The 16,241-nt window shown below is 46.0% G+C and overlaps 2 protein-coding genes across 7 annotated transcripts in view; one reads left to right on the forward strand and one right to left on the reverse strand.

Annotated features, from left to right (window-relative positions):
* LOC122421261 (orphan sodium- and chloride-dependent neurotransmitter transporter NTT5-like) overlaps positions 1 to 3,483 on the reverse strand; it is a 31,277-nt gene extending 27,794 nt beyond the window's left edge. The window contains exon 1 of the mRNA XM_043437132.1: positions 3,403 to 3,483. The gene's annotated coding sequence lies outside the window, so the exon portion shown is untranslated. The remainder of the gene's footprint in view (positions 1 to 3,402) is intronic.
* Positions 3,484 to 10,165: 6,682 nt separating this feature from the next.
* CD37 (CD37 molecule) lies at positions 10,166 to 16,164 on the forward strand. 6 transcript variants are annotated; one of them, XM_043436244.1, is made up of 9 exons: positions 10,166 to 10,180; positions 11,063 to 11,208; positions 11,311 to 11,383; positions 12,409 to 12,533; positions 12,654 to 12,728; positions 13,249 to 13,353; positions 14,062 to 14,298; positions 14,644 to 14,727; positions 15,780 to 16,164. In XM_043436244.1, exons 2-9 carry the CDS (start codon positions 11,140 to 11,142, stop codon positions 15,855 to 15,857), a joined length of 846 nt encoding a protein of 281 aa, XP_043292179.1. In that variant the 5' UTR covers positions 10,166 to 10,180; positions 11,063 to 11,139; the 3' UTR covers positions 15,858 to 16,164. The 6 variants fall into 6 exon arrangements, with proteins under 6 accessions (XP_043292179.1, XP_043292180.1, XP_043292178.1 ...); XM_043436245.1 differs by lacking the exon at positions 10,166 to 10,180 and adding an exon at positions 10,370 to 10,384; XM_043436243.1 differs by lacking the exon at positions 10,166 to 10,180 and adding an exon at positions 10,576 to 10,590.
* Positions 16,165 to 16,241: the final 77 nt, after the last annotated feature.

The following is a 16,241-nucleotide window of genomic DNA, read 5'->3' on the forward strand; positions in this document are numbered from 1 at the left end:
AATCTCACATGGAAAAAAGAAGTAAATGTGAAAAACAATACTATAAAATTCTAGAAAATGTAAAAGAATGGAGGATCACTGTTATACTACTCCAGGGAACAAAATTACCGATGATGTAAATGGTGCCCTTTAAAGCACAACACCTGGTGTTTCTCATAAAAGACACAATGAGCAATGACCATAAAATTTCAATTTGAGGACTTCCCTGGTGGCACAGTGGATAAGACTCCACCTGCCAGTGTAGGGGACAGGAGTTCAATCCTTGGTTAAGGACGAACCCACAGGCCGTGAAGCAAATAAGCCCATGCACCACAACTATTGAGCCTGCGCTCTAGAGCCTGGGAACCACAGCTACTGAAGCCAGCATGCTGCAGCTACTGAAGCTTGCCCACCTAGAGTCCAGGCTCCACAGCAAGAGACGCTACCACAAGGAAGCCCCAGGGCAGCCAAAAATAAAATAAACAATAAAATTATTTTTAAAACTTCCATTTGATACATTCTACTACATTAAAATTTAGAGTGGCTTTTCATCAAAAGGCTCCAAAAGGAGAGCAGAAAGAAAAACTGTAGAGTGGGAGAATGTATCTGCAACCTACATAACAACAAATGACTAATATTCAAAAGATACAAAAAAGATACAAAAAACATCTACAAATTAGGAAGAAATGGACAGACAACACAATAGGCAAATGGGCAAGGGGCTTGAAAAGCACTTCAAAAATATTTTATAATATTTAAATAAGTATTAAATAATTCATTTAATTAAATTATTCCAATAAATATTACAAATTCTATGTCATTAACAGTCAATGAAAGGTAATTAAAATAACAATGAAATGCCACTGCACACCAACCAGATTGGGAAAAAAATGGAAAAGTTTAGTAATACCACGTGTTGATGAGATGTAGAACAACCAGAAGGTCTCATCCTTAATGTCAGTGTAAATCATTATAACTACTTTGGAGAACAACCTAGTACTAGTAGTAAAATTGAATACACACATACACTATGGCCCAACAACTCCCAATATATTCTCTAGAGAAACTCTTTCACTTGAGCAAAAGAATACAATAATAATTAATGATAACATATTGTGCTTGCTTTGTGTCAGGCACTGTTCTAAATGCTCTATATTTTTAAATTACATCACTTTTCACCATAACCATGTAAGGTAGGCACTATTATTACTCCCATTTTACAAAAGTGAAAAAATTGAAACACAAAGAAGTTACACAACTTCTTCAATTGTACACTACCAAAGAGTGGTAGTCAGGATTGAACACAGTTTGGTTTCAGAAACAGCTCTTAACCAACTACACTCTTCTACTTCTCACAAGAATGTTTTCAGAAATATTATTCATAATTGTCAGAAAGCTGAAAAACACAAATGCCCATCAACAGCAAAGTGCATAAATCATAGACTTTTCAATCAAAAGAATACTATCCATATGTGAAGAAAATAAAGGAACTACAGCTACATGCAACAATATAAATAAATTTCACAATGTTGAGCAGAAGCAGCACAATATAAAATATTCTAGACAGAGAGTCCATATTTCTAAGTTGAAAACAGAAGCAAAATCATGGCAAAAGTATAAAGAAAATCAAGGAGATGATTAGTACAAAAGTCAGACTTGAAGTTATCTCTAAAAGGTAAGAAGGAGTACTTGACTATGAAATGATAATGACAGATCTTCCAGAGTCATGGTAACATTCTATTTCTTGATCTGGGTTGTAGTTACACAGATGTAAGCTTTATAATTATTCATTTAAAACTCGATTTATACATTCTATTCCCTTTGGTGGCTGCGGATTTCATGATTTAGAACGTTAGAAATAAAATATAAAGAAAAGAAGAAGAAATGGCCAGAGAACAAGGAGAAACACCAGAAGGAAATGCTGTCACAAAAAGGAAAAAGTAAAAAAGAACCTCCAATTACCAAGTAAGATAAACCCTAAAGTGTATCCATAGGGAATTCTTTCATTTGGGTTTTTTTTTTAGTGACTTTTAGTCTTTAAAGGTAGTGAAAAACCCATGTAGCATATTATGTTATCAAATGTTAAATCATTCATAACAGTATGTGTCTTAATACTTCTTACTTTTTAAAATTTTATTTTAATCGGAGGCTAATTCCTTTACAGTATTGTGGTGGTTTTTGCCACACATTGCCATGAATTAGCCATGGCTGTACATGTGGCTGTACACGTGTCCCCCTGCCTACCCCCATCCCCTTCCCACCTCCCTCCCCATCCCATCCCTCTGGGTTGTCCCACTGCACCTGCTTTGAGTGCCCTGCTTCATGCATCAAACAGAAATCTTAATTCAATTTGTTCAAAAATTAACCAAGTTGAGGAGGCTGGAGACATTTCTCAGAGAGCCGGCAGCTTACCTAAGAAAGGCAAATCTTCACTATTAACAGATGGTTTGCCAGCAACTGAAATGAACCATAACTCAAATAACAGGAAGTACTTCTGATTCCCCTAATTTGTGTTAACACTGACCCTGACACTGAGTTCCACTAAAAAAAGGAAAACTGTGTTAATGAAAAATAAATCCACCTTTCTTGAAAACATTCAAAAAGTGCAAACAGGTCAATTTACCAGAATCTACAAGTTTTCTGGTAAATTGGTAAATGTGATTCTTACTGAGAGAACTAATTTTCGGCGAACAGATTCTGCAAACGGGCTACCTGCGACCCCGTGAAAGCCCTTTTGTGTTCCTGCAGCTGAGAGGCCCTGATGGTGGCCCAACGCCTGAGACCCTACCTCATCCTTCCGGACAAAGACTCTCCTCAGCCATTGCTTCCAGGGAGCTCTCGGAGCTCCTGGAAATGCCCCCTTACCTCTTTCCCTGTAACTATAAACCCCAAAACGAAAGGAGGGAGCTGGTGTCCAGCTTCTTTAAGAAAAAAGCAGTAACTTCGTCCCCAACAGGCCGGTGAAGAGGTTGGACCCGGTCTCTGCAGCCTGGGAGCCTGAACCAATCTGCTTCCCTGGTTGGGCAGGGACCGCTGGCCTGCGGCCCACGAAGGTCGTGCCTTGGGACGGCCTCAAAGTCGGATCTGGTGAGCGAAGGGGCTGACACCAGTTTCCCAGGTTCTAGGGGAGAAAAAAGGAGGGTCCTCCCAGGCCGTTTGACCCCTCAGCTCCACAGAGCCCGGGCAGTCTGGGAGGCTCCGGCCGGTGGCCTGTTATCCCTTGGCGGAGTCCGATGACCTCAGGGCGTGACGTCCAACCTCACACACCTGAGATTTATGAACGTTTCAGGGATCCCGTAGGCGCCAATTTCACCCTCACCCTCGAGGCCTGGGCTCTTCAGTCAGGTCAGTCAGGCGAAAATGAGGACGTACAAGGTTCAACTGAGAAGCTTAGCGACCGCCTCAGGCCCCCACAGGCCTCACCTCGCGACGCTCCTCGCTCTACCTCTTGGCGCCTTTCCTGCACTCTTCTGCGCGCATGCGCGTCCCACTGACTGGCGCGAGCGACTCAGTGGCTCCGCTCTTTTCAACAGCTATCTCCCTCCCTGCACATGTAAGTGCATGTACACACACGCTCCTGCTCCCACGCATGCGTCTGTCCATCCCTCCTTTCCTTCTGTTCCCATTGGTGCCCAATCCCTTCCCTTTCTACCTCCCAGCACTGTTCAGTCCAGCCTCTAAGGCGAGTCCCTAGACTGGAGCATTGGCTTCACTTCCACTTCCCGAGTAATGTGGAAGTAAGAGAGAGGTGGAATCGTTCTTCCCATTCATTTCTTCTTGCCTTCTAACCTTTGACAGTAATACTTAAGGATTCCATACTACTAGCCAAACCCTAAATATATGTCCAATAAGACAGATGGGGACCTTGCCTTCAGAGTTCAGTAATTTGCTGGGCTTAACAGAGAAGAATCGAAAACCCAAGATTTACTCAAAATTTCTGGTCTTAGGACTGCTTTGATATTCTTAAAAATGAAGGACCTCAATTATTTTTGTGGGTTATATTTATATAGATTGTGTTTATATGAGCTATATCTATCAATATTAAAATGAGAAATTTCTGGAATATATATTGGCATCAAAAATCCATTGCATTAACATAAATAACATTTTTAATAACTAATTTCCACACCAAAAATAATTTAATGAGAAGAGTATTTTACATTTCTGCAAATCTCTTTTAACACCTGGCTTAATAGAGGACCGTTGCACTATCATATGTGCTTGGGGTGGGAGGGGTGGGGGCAGCTTGTCAAAATAGCTCACATGCTGTAGCTTCCAAAAAACATCACTGTATACTCAAGAGAAAGTGAGAGTGAAAAGGCAAATAACATCTTAATAGTATTATGAAAATAATTTTCACTTCATGAACCCCTGAAAGTGTCTCAGGAACCACCAGCAGTCCCGAGGCCACATTCTGAGAACCACAGGCTTAGATCATTATGACTGAACAAAAAGATATAAAGAAAAATGCTAGGTGCTATAAAAATACATCACAATCTGGGGGAAATTATGCAATCCTTCAACTCAGAGACCTAATTTGGAGAAATCATGACTGAGTCCAAGCTCATACTACTCATCACACAACAGGCCAATAAATCCAGAGACAAATTGTTGGGGCAGGAATAGAAACTTTATTTGGAAAGCCAACATACCAAGAAGATGGTGGACTAGCATCCAAAAGCACCATCTTCCCAAGTTAAAATTTAGGCTTCTTTTTTTTTTTTCCAGGCTTCTTTTATATTAAAAGAGGAGGTGGGGTATAGCTGGTTGTGGCAAACTTCTTGGTGCAGGAATCTGTTCTTGCAGCTGTCCATGTAGGTCTGGTCACAGTGTTCCTGTAAGCGTGCAACAAGACTATTTATTTTCTATTCTGCAGCCGCTTATCTTCATATGAACGGAAGAGTACTATACTTCTAAAGGTCAGAGCCTTGAGAATGGCCTATCATGTGTATTTCAGACTATAGGCACATTCTTTTCCAAAGGTGCAGAGCCAGCATGACTAAGCACAGGGAATAGAGCACAAAGGTTAGAGCTAAAGGAATAGATCCAATATGCAGTTAGGGTTGTTGTTCTCTGTTACAAGAGGAGTTCTCTGAGGAAGTAACACTGGAACTGAGACATAAAGGGTGACTTACTAAGTGTAAAATGGAATATGAACATCTCAGTCCCTGAGGCTATGCAAAGGCCTTGGAGCAGGAAAATCTATGAATTCTAGACACCAGGAAAAATGTCAGTCAGTAATTGTTTTAAATTTTACGTATTTATTTATTTTTGACTGTGCTGGGTCTTTGTTGCTGCGTGGGCTTTTCTCTAGCTGCAGAGAGTGGGGGCTACCCTGTAGTTGTGGTTCAGGGCCTTCTCATTGCAGTGGCTTCAGAACACAGGCTCTGGGTGCATGGGCTTCAATAGTTGTGGTACATGGGCTCAGTAGTCGCAGCTCCCAGGCTCTAGAGCACAGTGGTTGTGGCACACAGGCTTAGTTGCCCCAGGGCATATGGGATCTTCCTGGGTCAGGGCGCTAACCCTTGTCCCCTGCATTGGCAGGTGGATTCTTTACCACTGAGCCACCAGGGAAGTCTCAGTAAATATTCAGTGAATGATGTACCCTATACTGCCCTAGACCCTCAGGATGCTGTTGTGAAAAAGATTTTACATTTTAGCTGCAAAAGCAGGAAACATAAACAAATAAGAATTTCTGAGCATGGGAGTGCTGTTAAGAAAGCAAAACAGTGTGTTATGAGGGGACAAGACAGACCTGTAGACAGTAGTCAAGTAAGACCTCTCTGAGTAAGTGACATTTGGCAGAGACTTGAAGGAGATGAGGAAAGCAACTAGGAACAACATGAGGAAGAGCATTCCAGGCAGAGGGAACAGCAATGACAAAGGTCTGGAGGCAGAAGTATACTTGACAGGTTCTTGAAATAGCAAGGAAGCCAGTATAACTGGATCCCAGTGATTGAGGGGAAGGTGGGTATTAGGTGAGATAAGAGAAGTGATAAGGGTCAGAGTATTTTATGGAGGCCCTTCGAGGTCATGGTAGGAAGTTGGGTTTTTTTCCTTAGTGAGATAAGAAGCTATTAGAGGGTTCTGAGTCAAGAAGTGACTCATGTTTTAACAGGAGGACCCTTACGGCTTCTAGGCAGACAATAGGATGTGTGTGGGCTAAGGGTAGTTTCCAGGCATTCCTTGGCTTATATCTGCATAACTCCAGTCTCTGCCTCTGTCTTCTCCTCTAGGAATGCCTTTGCTTTGAGTGTCTCTTCTAAGAACATTTGTTATTATATTTAGGGCCCACTCAGATTATCCAGGATAATCTCATTTTGAAATCCTTAACTACATCTTCAAAGACCCTTTTTCCAAATAGGGTTAAAAAAACGAGTAGGGTCATATTCACAGGTTCCAGTGGTTCGGATAAGAACATATGTTTGGGGGACCACATTCAACCCACTACAGTAGGTCTGGGATGAGGACTGAGAATATTAACAAATATTATATCCTTGAGATATTATCAGCCCAGGCTGATGCTACCTGTGTGGGGACCGCAACCAGTGATATAGAGAAGTCAAGTAAGATGGAGACCAAGAATTGACCACATGGATATCATTGGTGACTTTGACAAAAGTGGTTTTGGTGAACAAGTCAGAATGAAAGTCATAATGAGAGACTTGGAAGAGAGGAAGTAGCAGTGAGCATTGCCAAATTTTTAATGGATTTTGTTATCAAGAAGAGGAAGAAATGGGACAGAGGTGTAGAAGGATGTGTGGTCAATGAATGAGTTTTTAGATGGAAGAAATAAGAGCATGATTGTGTGCTAATAGGAAAGTGTTGGTAGGGAGGGAAATTTTGATGACTCACAGGAAAGAGTCAATCATGTAATATACCACACTAACAGAATGAAGGATAAAAATCATATGATCATTTCATTAGATGAAGAAAAAGCTCTTGAAAAAACTCAACATCCTTTCATGATAAAAATTTCCAACGAATTAGGTATAAATGGAATGTATATCAACATAATGAAGACGCTATATGACAAACCCTCAGCTAACATCATACTCAATGGTGAAAGGTTAAAAATCTTTTCTCTAAGATCAGGAACAATACAAAAATGCCTGCTCTCACGATTTCTGTTCAACATAGTACTGGAAGTCTTAGCCACAACAATTAGGCAAGAAAAAGAAATAAAACTTATCCAAATCAAAAAGGAAGAAAATTTTCTGTTTGCAGACAACATGATCTATTGTAGAAAACCCTAAAAACCCACAAAAAAAAAAAAACTGTTAAAACTAACAAATGAATTCAATAAAGTTACAGGATAAAAATCAACACACAAAAGTGAGTTGCATTTCTATACACTAACAACAAACTATCTTTAAAAAAATTATGAAAGCAATTCCATTTGTAATTGTGTCAAAAACAATAAAACACTGAGAGACCTGTAAACTGAAATCTATAAGACACTGAGGAAAGAAACTGAACAAGACACAAATAAATACAAAGATATCCATGTTCTTGGACTGAAAGAATTAATATTGTGAAAACCCCCATAATGCCCAAAATAATCTACATATTCAGTGTAATCCTGATCAAAATTCTAATTGCATTTTTCACAGAAATAGGAAAAAAACTATCTTAAAATTTGTATGGAACTACAAAAGACCCTGAATAGCCAAAGTAATCTCAAGGAAGAACACAATGGGAGACATCATACTTCCTGATTTCAAACTTTGTAACATATACAAAGTTATAGTGATCAAAGCAATATGGTACTGGCATAAAAACTAGCACATAGACCAGTGAAACATAATAGAGAGCCCATAAATTAACACATGCATATACAGTCAACTAATTTTTTATAAGGGTGCCAAGAACACATGATAGGAAAAGAAGTCTCTTCAGTAAATGGGAAAACTGCGTTTCCAGATGCAAAAGAATGAAACTGAACCACTACCATATACCACTCACAAAAGTCGAGAAGGATTAGACTTAAATGTAAAAGCTGAAACTATAAAACTAGAAGAAAGCATAGGAAAACAGTTCCTTGAGTTTTACCAAATTGGTCTTGGTAGTAGTTTATTGGATAAGACACCAAAGCACAGGAAACAAATGCTAAAATAAAAAAGTGAGATTACATCAAACCAAAGATCTTTTGCATACCAGAGGAAACAATCAAGGGCTTCCCTGGTGGCTCGGTGGTAAAGAATCCACCTGCCAATGCAGGAGACACGGGTTCCATCCCTGGGAAGGTCCCACATGCAGAGTAACTAAGTCCATGTGCCACAACTATTGAGCCTGTGCGCCAGAGCCCGGGAGCTGCAACCACGGAAGCCCAAGCGCCCTACGGCCCGAGCTCTGCAACAAGAAAACCCACCGCAATAAGCCTACACGCCGCAGCTAGAGAAAAGGTGGTACAGTAACAAAGACCCAGCCCAGCCAAAAATAAATAAATACAATTATTTTTTAAAAAGGAAACAATATATTGAAAAGACACCCTTTTCAATGGAGAATGGGAGAAAATATTTGCAAACCATATATCTGAGAGAGGGCTAATATTCAAATTACATAAAGAATTCATATAACTCAACAGCAAAAAAAGCCAATAACTCAATTTGAAAAAATGGGGGAAGGATCTGAATAGACAATTTTTTCTGAAGAAAACATTCAAGTGGCCGATAGAGGCATGCAAAAGTGCTCAACATCACTAATCATGTGTGTGTGTGCATGTGTGTATGCTCAGTCACTCAATCGTGTCCAGGTTTTTGCAACCCCATGGACTGTAGTCCACCAGACTCCTCTGTCCATGGGTTTTCCCAGGCAAAAATACTGGAGTGGGTTGCCATTTCCTTCTCCAGGGGTTCTTCCTGACCCAGAGACTGAACCCACATCTGTCATGTCTTGCATTGGCAGGCAGATTCTTTACCACTAGTGCCACCTAGGAAGCCCCACTATTCATGAGGGATCTGTAAATCAAAACTATCAAAACCATGAGATATCACCTCATAACAGTTAGGATAGCTGTTATCAAAAAAAGAAGAGATATCAAGTGTTGGCAAGGATGTGGATAAAAAGGAATCATTGTGCACTTTTGTGTGAATGTAAATTGGTGAAGCCACTACGGCAAACAGTATGGAGATGCCTCAAAAAGCTAAAAATAGAAGCACCATATGCTCCTGCAATCCCACTCTGGGTACATATTTAAAGGAAATGAAATGAGTATCTTGAAGGGATATCTTTTCACTCGTGTTCATTGCAGCATTATTCACAATAGCCAAGATATGGAAGCAATCTAAATGTCCTTGAACAGATGAATGGATCAAGAAAATGTGATATATATATTTCTAATAAATATATTACAATGGAATATTATTCGGCCATAAAAAAGAAGACAGTCCTGCCACTTGGGACAATATGGATGAACCTGAGGGGGACATTAGGCTAGATGAAATTAGTCATGGATAGATAAATACTGGTATCATTTATATGTAGAATCTTTAAAAAAAATTTTAAGTCCAATTTCATAGAAACAGATTATAGAATGGTGGGATGGGTTGGGGAGTAAGGAAAATGGCCTAAGTATATAAACATTCAGTTATAAGAGGAGTAAGTTCTGATCTGAGGATCTAAATGTACAGTATAGTAACATAGTTAATAATACACTATTGTGTGCTAGAAAGTTGCTGAGAGTAACTTTAAGTGTTCTACACACACACACACACACACACAAACACTGTTTACTATGTGAGATGAAAACATGTTAATTATCTTGAGCATGGTAATCATTCCACTATATATATGTATATATATATATAATACAGATATATATAATTGTCCTGTATACTTTAAATATACATAATCATACTTGTCAGTTATTCCTCAATAGAATTGGGATAAAACAAAGAAAGCCTAGAGTTAAAAATCAGAATATTACTAATATGAATTGATTTGTGATGACATTAATAAGAAAATAAATTACATTCAGAGCCTTAAAAAAAAAGTGGATGAGACTGCTCAGAAGAGAGAGAGTAAACTAGCTCTCTAAGGAGGTCTGGTTTGCCTGGGTAGATGTTGAGATGGTAGGAACATCCATAATGTTAAATAAACATCGGTGGGGATTTGGGACTTGACAAGTGAGAAGCCTGCAGGATGTCAGGGGAGTTTTCAGAGGCTGCTGGCTGTGGAGCTGAGGCCTAGAGATGATCAGGTATTGCAAACCTGGACCTAACGGCCAAGGTCCTGGGCTCGGTCTTGACTCCAGTGGGGCCTCCCCTTCTCAGGGCCTCGTTGCCGAAGCAGGAAGTACTGCCCTAGGCTCAGCTTCCGCTCTGGGTGTTTTGATACTGCCAAATCACCCCTTTGCACTGGGGATCTTCCCACTTGGGGCCTGCAGTACTTTCACTTCCCCCAGGTGCCCAGCCCCTGCCCCAGCACATGGGAGCACCTTGGTCTACCTTGTTGCCAAGAACTGGACACAGATTCTGAGAGCGGGAAATGATAGGAAGGTGGGGGTGGGGTGCATAAACAGAGGAAGAAGGACAGGCATGCAGATGAGGGGCCAGAAACCAAAGAGGAAGAGGATGCAGACCTGGTGGGGAAGGGGACAGAGATCTAGAGGTAAAGAGAGTGATAAAGATCCACAGATAAAAGAACAGAGATCCAGAGACTGCGAAGGCCAGGAAGTGGTGGGGGGTGGGGGCAGAAATGAAGGCAGAGATGGCAGAGCTTTGCAGACAGTGAGGTCAGAGTGTCTGTGAGGTCAGCTGCTGTCCATGGCCAGTCTGGGGTCCTGATGCCCAGAGTAGGTGGGCGGCAAGTGCATCAGGATGCCCTATGGGTCCCCCAGCCTGAGCCATGGAGATCTGGGAGGAACTGCCTGGCGTGTCCTTGGTGCCCGTCAATTCCAAGGCCCCTCAGGTACCGGGGTGTGCGTCCCAGTGGGGCAAGCGAGGGGAGATGGGGATGAAGACCCAGAAGAAAGTCACCCTGCATGTAAAGAGGCGGGGGGTGGGGCTCCAGCCCCGGCACTTCCTCTTTCTCTGAGTTCTTCCTTTCTCTTCTGTCTCGGCCTCTCCCCCTCTCTCTCAAGGTCTCTCTGCCCATTCTCCCTGCCACCACCCCTTCTGTCCTGTCCCTCCCACCAGTGTCTCACCCCTCTAGGAGAAGATGTCAGCCCACGATGGCTGCCTCAGCCTCGTCAAGTACCTCCTCTTCGTCTTCAACCTCTTCTTCTTCGTAAGTTGCCTCTTGGCTCCCGAGCCCGGGCCCCAGCCCCTGCCGTAGCCACACCATTTCGTTTCCCCGTGTCGCCCACCAGCCATATTCTCCTCTCCCCAGGTCCTAGGCAGCCTTATCTTCTGCTTCGGCATCTGGATACTCATCGACAAAACCAGCTTCGTGTCCTTCGTGGGTAAGGGGGCTGAGGCAGTCCAGGGCTGGGTAGGGGCATTGGGGCGGAGGGGGTGGAACGGTCTTCCTGGAGCAGGTATGAACAGGGCTCCCCTCCTAGGGGACTCCTGGGGTCTCTCTCATCCCAGGGAGGCCCATGGTGCCCAGCTTTCTTGTCTGATCTTAGGTTCTGCTCCACTCCTTGCTAAGGCCACAACTTCTGAGCCTCAGCTTCTTCCTCTGGCAAATAAGTTGTGCATACCTATAACAATAATAGTGGCCATTTCTCAGGCACTTAGGTGCCAGACAGCTAAGTGTCACACCTTAGGTGACATGTAGGTGTCAGATCTTGGGCAAAGATGCTCATCAGATTCTCTCATAAGTCTTCCCTCTCTTGAGGTTCAGAGAGGGGAAGTCACTGGATGTCACACAGCAAGGAAGCAGAAAAGCAGATTAACACTAATAATCATTGTAGGAAAATAACACTGGGGTGGTAGTCAAAATCCCAATAACTCATATTTCATAAATGTTTACAGGATTTATTAAATATGAGGAGGACTAGAGGACTAGTGTAGAGGATCGGACTGAACACATGTCTCCCATGTGTTCCTCAAAACAACTCTAGGAATAGATATCATTGTTCCCTAGGTCTCAGGGAGGTTTAGGTGGCTGATCTAATGTTGCAGAACAAGTGATGAGGCTGAAACTACTCAGGGTGAGGAGGGACTGAAGGAGGAGAGAGAGACTGAGAACAAGAGGGAAAGACAGAGACCAGGAAGAAACAGGGACAGAGATCCAGAAAGAAGGGGACAGAGACCTAACGACAGAGAGGGCCAGAGACCAGAGAGACGGGTGGGAAGAATTCCAGGAGACAGAGATTCAGTGTAGAACAGGGACACAGACTCAGAGAAAAGAATGCCAGGAGCCCAGGAAGAGGCCCCTTCACCCAGGTTACTGTTCCCCACTTGGGAGATGTGTGGGTGGGGAACCGGGCTGTCTGGAGATGGGCACATGGAGCCCAATGTCACTGCCTCTCCTCTCCCCCAGGCTTGTCCTTCATGCCCTTGCAGATCTGGTCCAAGGTCCTGGCCATCTCAGGAATCCTCACCATGGGCCTTGCCCTCTTGGGCTGTGTGGGGGCCCTGAAGGAGTTCCGCTGCCTCCTGGGCCTGGTGAGTTCCCCTCCACCCTTCCACCTCTAGGATGGTCCACATCTTGTCCTTAAATAGGCAGCCCCTTCATCCTGGGGAGTTCAGCCTGACCTGCCCACTCTGTCTTCCTCCCCGCTCCAGTATTTTGGGACACTGCTGCTCCTGTTCGCCACACAGATCACCCTAGGAATCCTCATCTCCACTCAGAGAGTCCAGGTAAGCTCACCTTCTCCTCCCCTCACCTGAGCTAGTGGGGGGGGGGGGGGTGGAAAAAGACAGAAGCAAAGGCAGACAGGGGCTAACACAGACAAAGATAAATAACAGAGAAAGATAGAGAAGACAGAAAGACAGAGACTGGTAGAGAGACACAGAGAAGGATCTAGAGACAGAGAAGGTCAGAGAAGGACTCACCAACACAAAGGAAGACAGAGATCCAAAGGGAAACAGAAGCGAGGAAAGAAAACACTTGGAGAAACACAGGGCTCCAAGAAAGAGACAGAAACTTAATGAGATCGTGAGAGACAGTGGCGACACGGAAAGACAGACGGTAGAAACAGGCAGAGAGCGGTCTGGAGGGACAGAGACATAGCTAACCATTCAGTGAAACACCGAGGCTGCCACGAAGAAGCTCAGAGACCGCTAGAGGCTGGGACGGCTACGGAGTGGCTGGAGTGGGTTGGAGCAGAGGGCAGTGGGGAGGCAGGTGGGGAATTCAGCCTCACTCTCGGCCTGTCAGCTGAAGAAGAAAGTGAAGGACGTTGTGCAGAAGACCATCCAAACCTACCGCGCTCACCTGGAGGAGACGGCAGCGGAAGAGAGCTGGGACTACGTGCAGTTTCAGGTGCGTGAGGCCCCCGCCCACCAGGAACCCTCCCTCTAGCTCTGCGATTCTGACTTGGCTCCGCCCTCTGCCTGGAGGAGACGTGGCCCCGACGGGATCCGAGCCCCCAGCTCTAGGACCCTAACGTAACCCTACCCACCTAAGCCACCTCCAGCCCTTGGCAACTTGGCCCAGTCCCCCAGCTCCCAATCCCTGCAGTGACTCCGCCCCCTGCCTCGACAGGACTCCGCCCTCAGTCCCAAGGTCCTAGCCTGACCCCACTCCCTGCCCAGTAGTGACTCTGGTTCCCAAGGGACCAGGCCCAAGTGAGATTCCTTTCCCTGGTCACTCACACGGCCCCGCCCTCCCATCCATCTTTCCCCTGCTTACAGCTGGATTGTACTGCCTACCCAATCCTCCAAAGCACGATTCTGCAGCTCTTCCCCCAGCCCCAAGACCCCCGCCCCCGTGACTCCTCTCTCCCAACCTCATGTACCCCTAATGTCCCTTGGCCCTGCTGTGACCCCACCCCAGCACACAGTTCTGTTAGCCCTCTACTCCCCAATACGACCCAGTACCCAGTCACACCCATCACCTAGTCCTCTGATCCCCCAAAGCATCTTGCATCTCTTTAGCCCTTGTTCCTCTGATTTTTTTTTTTTTTTGTAGTTGCTTTACAATATTAACTTCTGCTGTACCCTGTTCCTCTGACTCTTGTTCTTCTCTCAGCTCCGCTGCTGTGGCTGGGAGTCTCCTCAGGACTGGTTCCATATCCCCAGCATGAGAAGCAACGAGTCCGAAGGGGACCGCGTGCCTTGCTCCTGCTATAACTCATCGGCGACCAATGACTCCACAGTCTTCGATAAGCTCTCCTTCCCCCAATTCAGCCGGCTCGGATCACTGGCGCGGCCCCGACACAATGCCGAAGTTTGCTCGGTCCCCGCGAACAGCTATATCTACGAACAGGTGGGGAGGATGTGGAGCGCAGGACAAGAGGAGTCTGACAGGGTGGGGCTACGGGAAAGGGCTGTCCTACAACAGAGGCAGAACCCCTACAAGGGGCGGGATCTTTTGGAAGGGCGGGGCCTAAAGAAAAGGCCTAGGCGAAAGGACAGTATCTGGAACGCTGATGCCTGGGGAAGGGGTCTTCGGCTTGGACGGACTGAAGCCCAGAAACTAGAGACCCCTGATAACTAGGGAATGGGGCGGTACCTAAAAGAGGGGTTAAGGCTGGACTGAGGACAGTGGACCCCGGGCTTGAGGGCGAATCCCAAAAGGAACCCTACCTATAACCTGTCCCTGTATCCCCAGGGCTGCGAACAGAACCTCTCCAACTGGTTGACCAACAACCTCATCTCCATAGTGGGCATTTGTCTCGGCGTGGGTCTACTCGAGGTGATCTGGTCCCGCCCCCACTCGCGATTGGCCTAGATGGCCCTGCCCCAAATTGCCCGTCCAGTCTCTGGGAAAGGGGCATGCATTGACAGAGCTACAGCCAATCCAGGCCTTTCTGGGACTCCACATTGGGACAAGGGAGGCCTAGCCTCTGTGAGCCCTGATTGGTTGCACAGAGGAGCAGGCGTTCCCGCCCTTCCTCACGAGGCTCCCATTGGTCCTCCTGGGTACATCAGCCCCTTGCTATTGGCCGCAAATCCCCCTTTCCCCGCAGGTGAGTGTAGCCGGGCTGAGCCTGTTACTACCGCGCAGCCTGTTGCACCGCGAACCCCAGCCGCAGGTGCCGGGTACCTACAGTTCGAGCTGCGGGCCACGCCCGAGCACCGACGGCAGCGGCGGGCGCTACGGTGTGCTGAGCAGCAGCGGGCGGAGCGGCAGTCTGTGGGGTGGCTGGGGCATGGCGGACGCCTGCCCCAACTGGGGGGACAAGGCCCCGCTGGGCAAGCTGCCCAAGGTGCTGGGGCCCTGGTCGCTTTGGGATCAAGACGAGGAACAACTTGAGACCGGGAGTGCAGGCGCAGAGATGGAGGCCGAGATGGAATTAGAGGCAGAGACGGAGGAGGAGATAGATGAGCCTCCAGAATAAAGGACCCTGGGCTTTCTCCGGATCACGCTCCTTCTCAGACTCTAGACCCTATGCTAGACAAGGCTGGGCTCCCCCTACCCCACCCTATTCGCCCTTCCAGCTTCAAACTCTATTCCCACCCCTCCCCGGCCTGCCCACATGTTTGGTGTCCCAGCCAATTACCCCTAGCCCTTTTACACTAACGCCGCCACATTCTCCAAACTGCCGTCCCCGAGTCTTTCACCACCAGGCCCATCTCCTACCTACTCCCTTCTCCACACCTCCCAAGGCGAAGCCCCGCCCAACTCGCGGGTCCTCATTTTCTGCTCCTGGCCCCACCCCCTGGATTTTTTTCCCTAGGGACCGGGGTCCTGGAACTCTCCTGGCACCCTCTCGACCTCTCTGACCGCGTCTCCTTTCTCTGTAGCTCAGCTTCATGACGCTCTCCATATTCCTGTGCAGAAACCTGGACCACGTCTACGATCGGCTCGCTCGGTACCGCTAGGCCCCATCCTTCCCGAAGCCCCACCCCGACCCCCTCAAGTGTCCAGGGCATTTAGTTCCCTGGCGCCTGTAAATATTTGTTTAATCCCCAGTTGGCCCCTGCCACTGAGCCCTCATTCCCCTCGGGGGCCCAGGTGTCTGCCTTTCTCGCTGCTGTCACCTCCCCGCCGTGGGACCTGGGGTTTCCGGCCACCAGCTTCCTGTCCCGAAAGACACCTCATTTCCTTGCCTCAGCTGTCAGCCTACCACCTCCCAGTAGATTTATTTTTAGCCCAAGCCCCAAATAAATCCCCTGCGTTTTGGTAAAATAGCTTTATCCTCTGTCAAAACACAAACCAACACATTTGAGGGGGGAGTGGGGAGGAGAGGGAGGCAACACAGTCTA

This window comes from Cervus canadensis, chromosome 18 (assembly GCF_019320065.1).
Source record: "Cervus canadensis isolate Bull #8, Minnesota chromosome 18, ASM1932006v1, whole genome shotgun sequence".
Lineage (NCBI taxonomy): Eukaryota > Metazoa > Chordata > Mammalia > Artiodactyla > Cervidae > Cervus > Cervus canadensis.

What these genes read in the sequence shown, in the direction of transcription:
- CD37 (XM_043436244.1), top strand. Translation starts at nt 11,140, where the DNA reads ATGTCAGCCCACGATGGCTGCCTCAGCCTCGTCAAGTACCTCCTCTTC. An exon ending in ACAGCTATATCTACGAACAG is followed by an intron (nt 14,299 to 14,643) that starts GTGGGGAGGATG and finishes CTGTATCCCCAG; the next exon opens with GGCTGCGAACAGAACCTCTC. An exon ending in TCGGCGTGGGTCTACTCGAG is followed by an intron (nt 14,728 to 15,779) that starts GTGATCTGGTCC and finishes CTTTCTCTGTAG; the next exon opens with CTCAGCTTCATGACGCTCTC.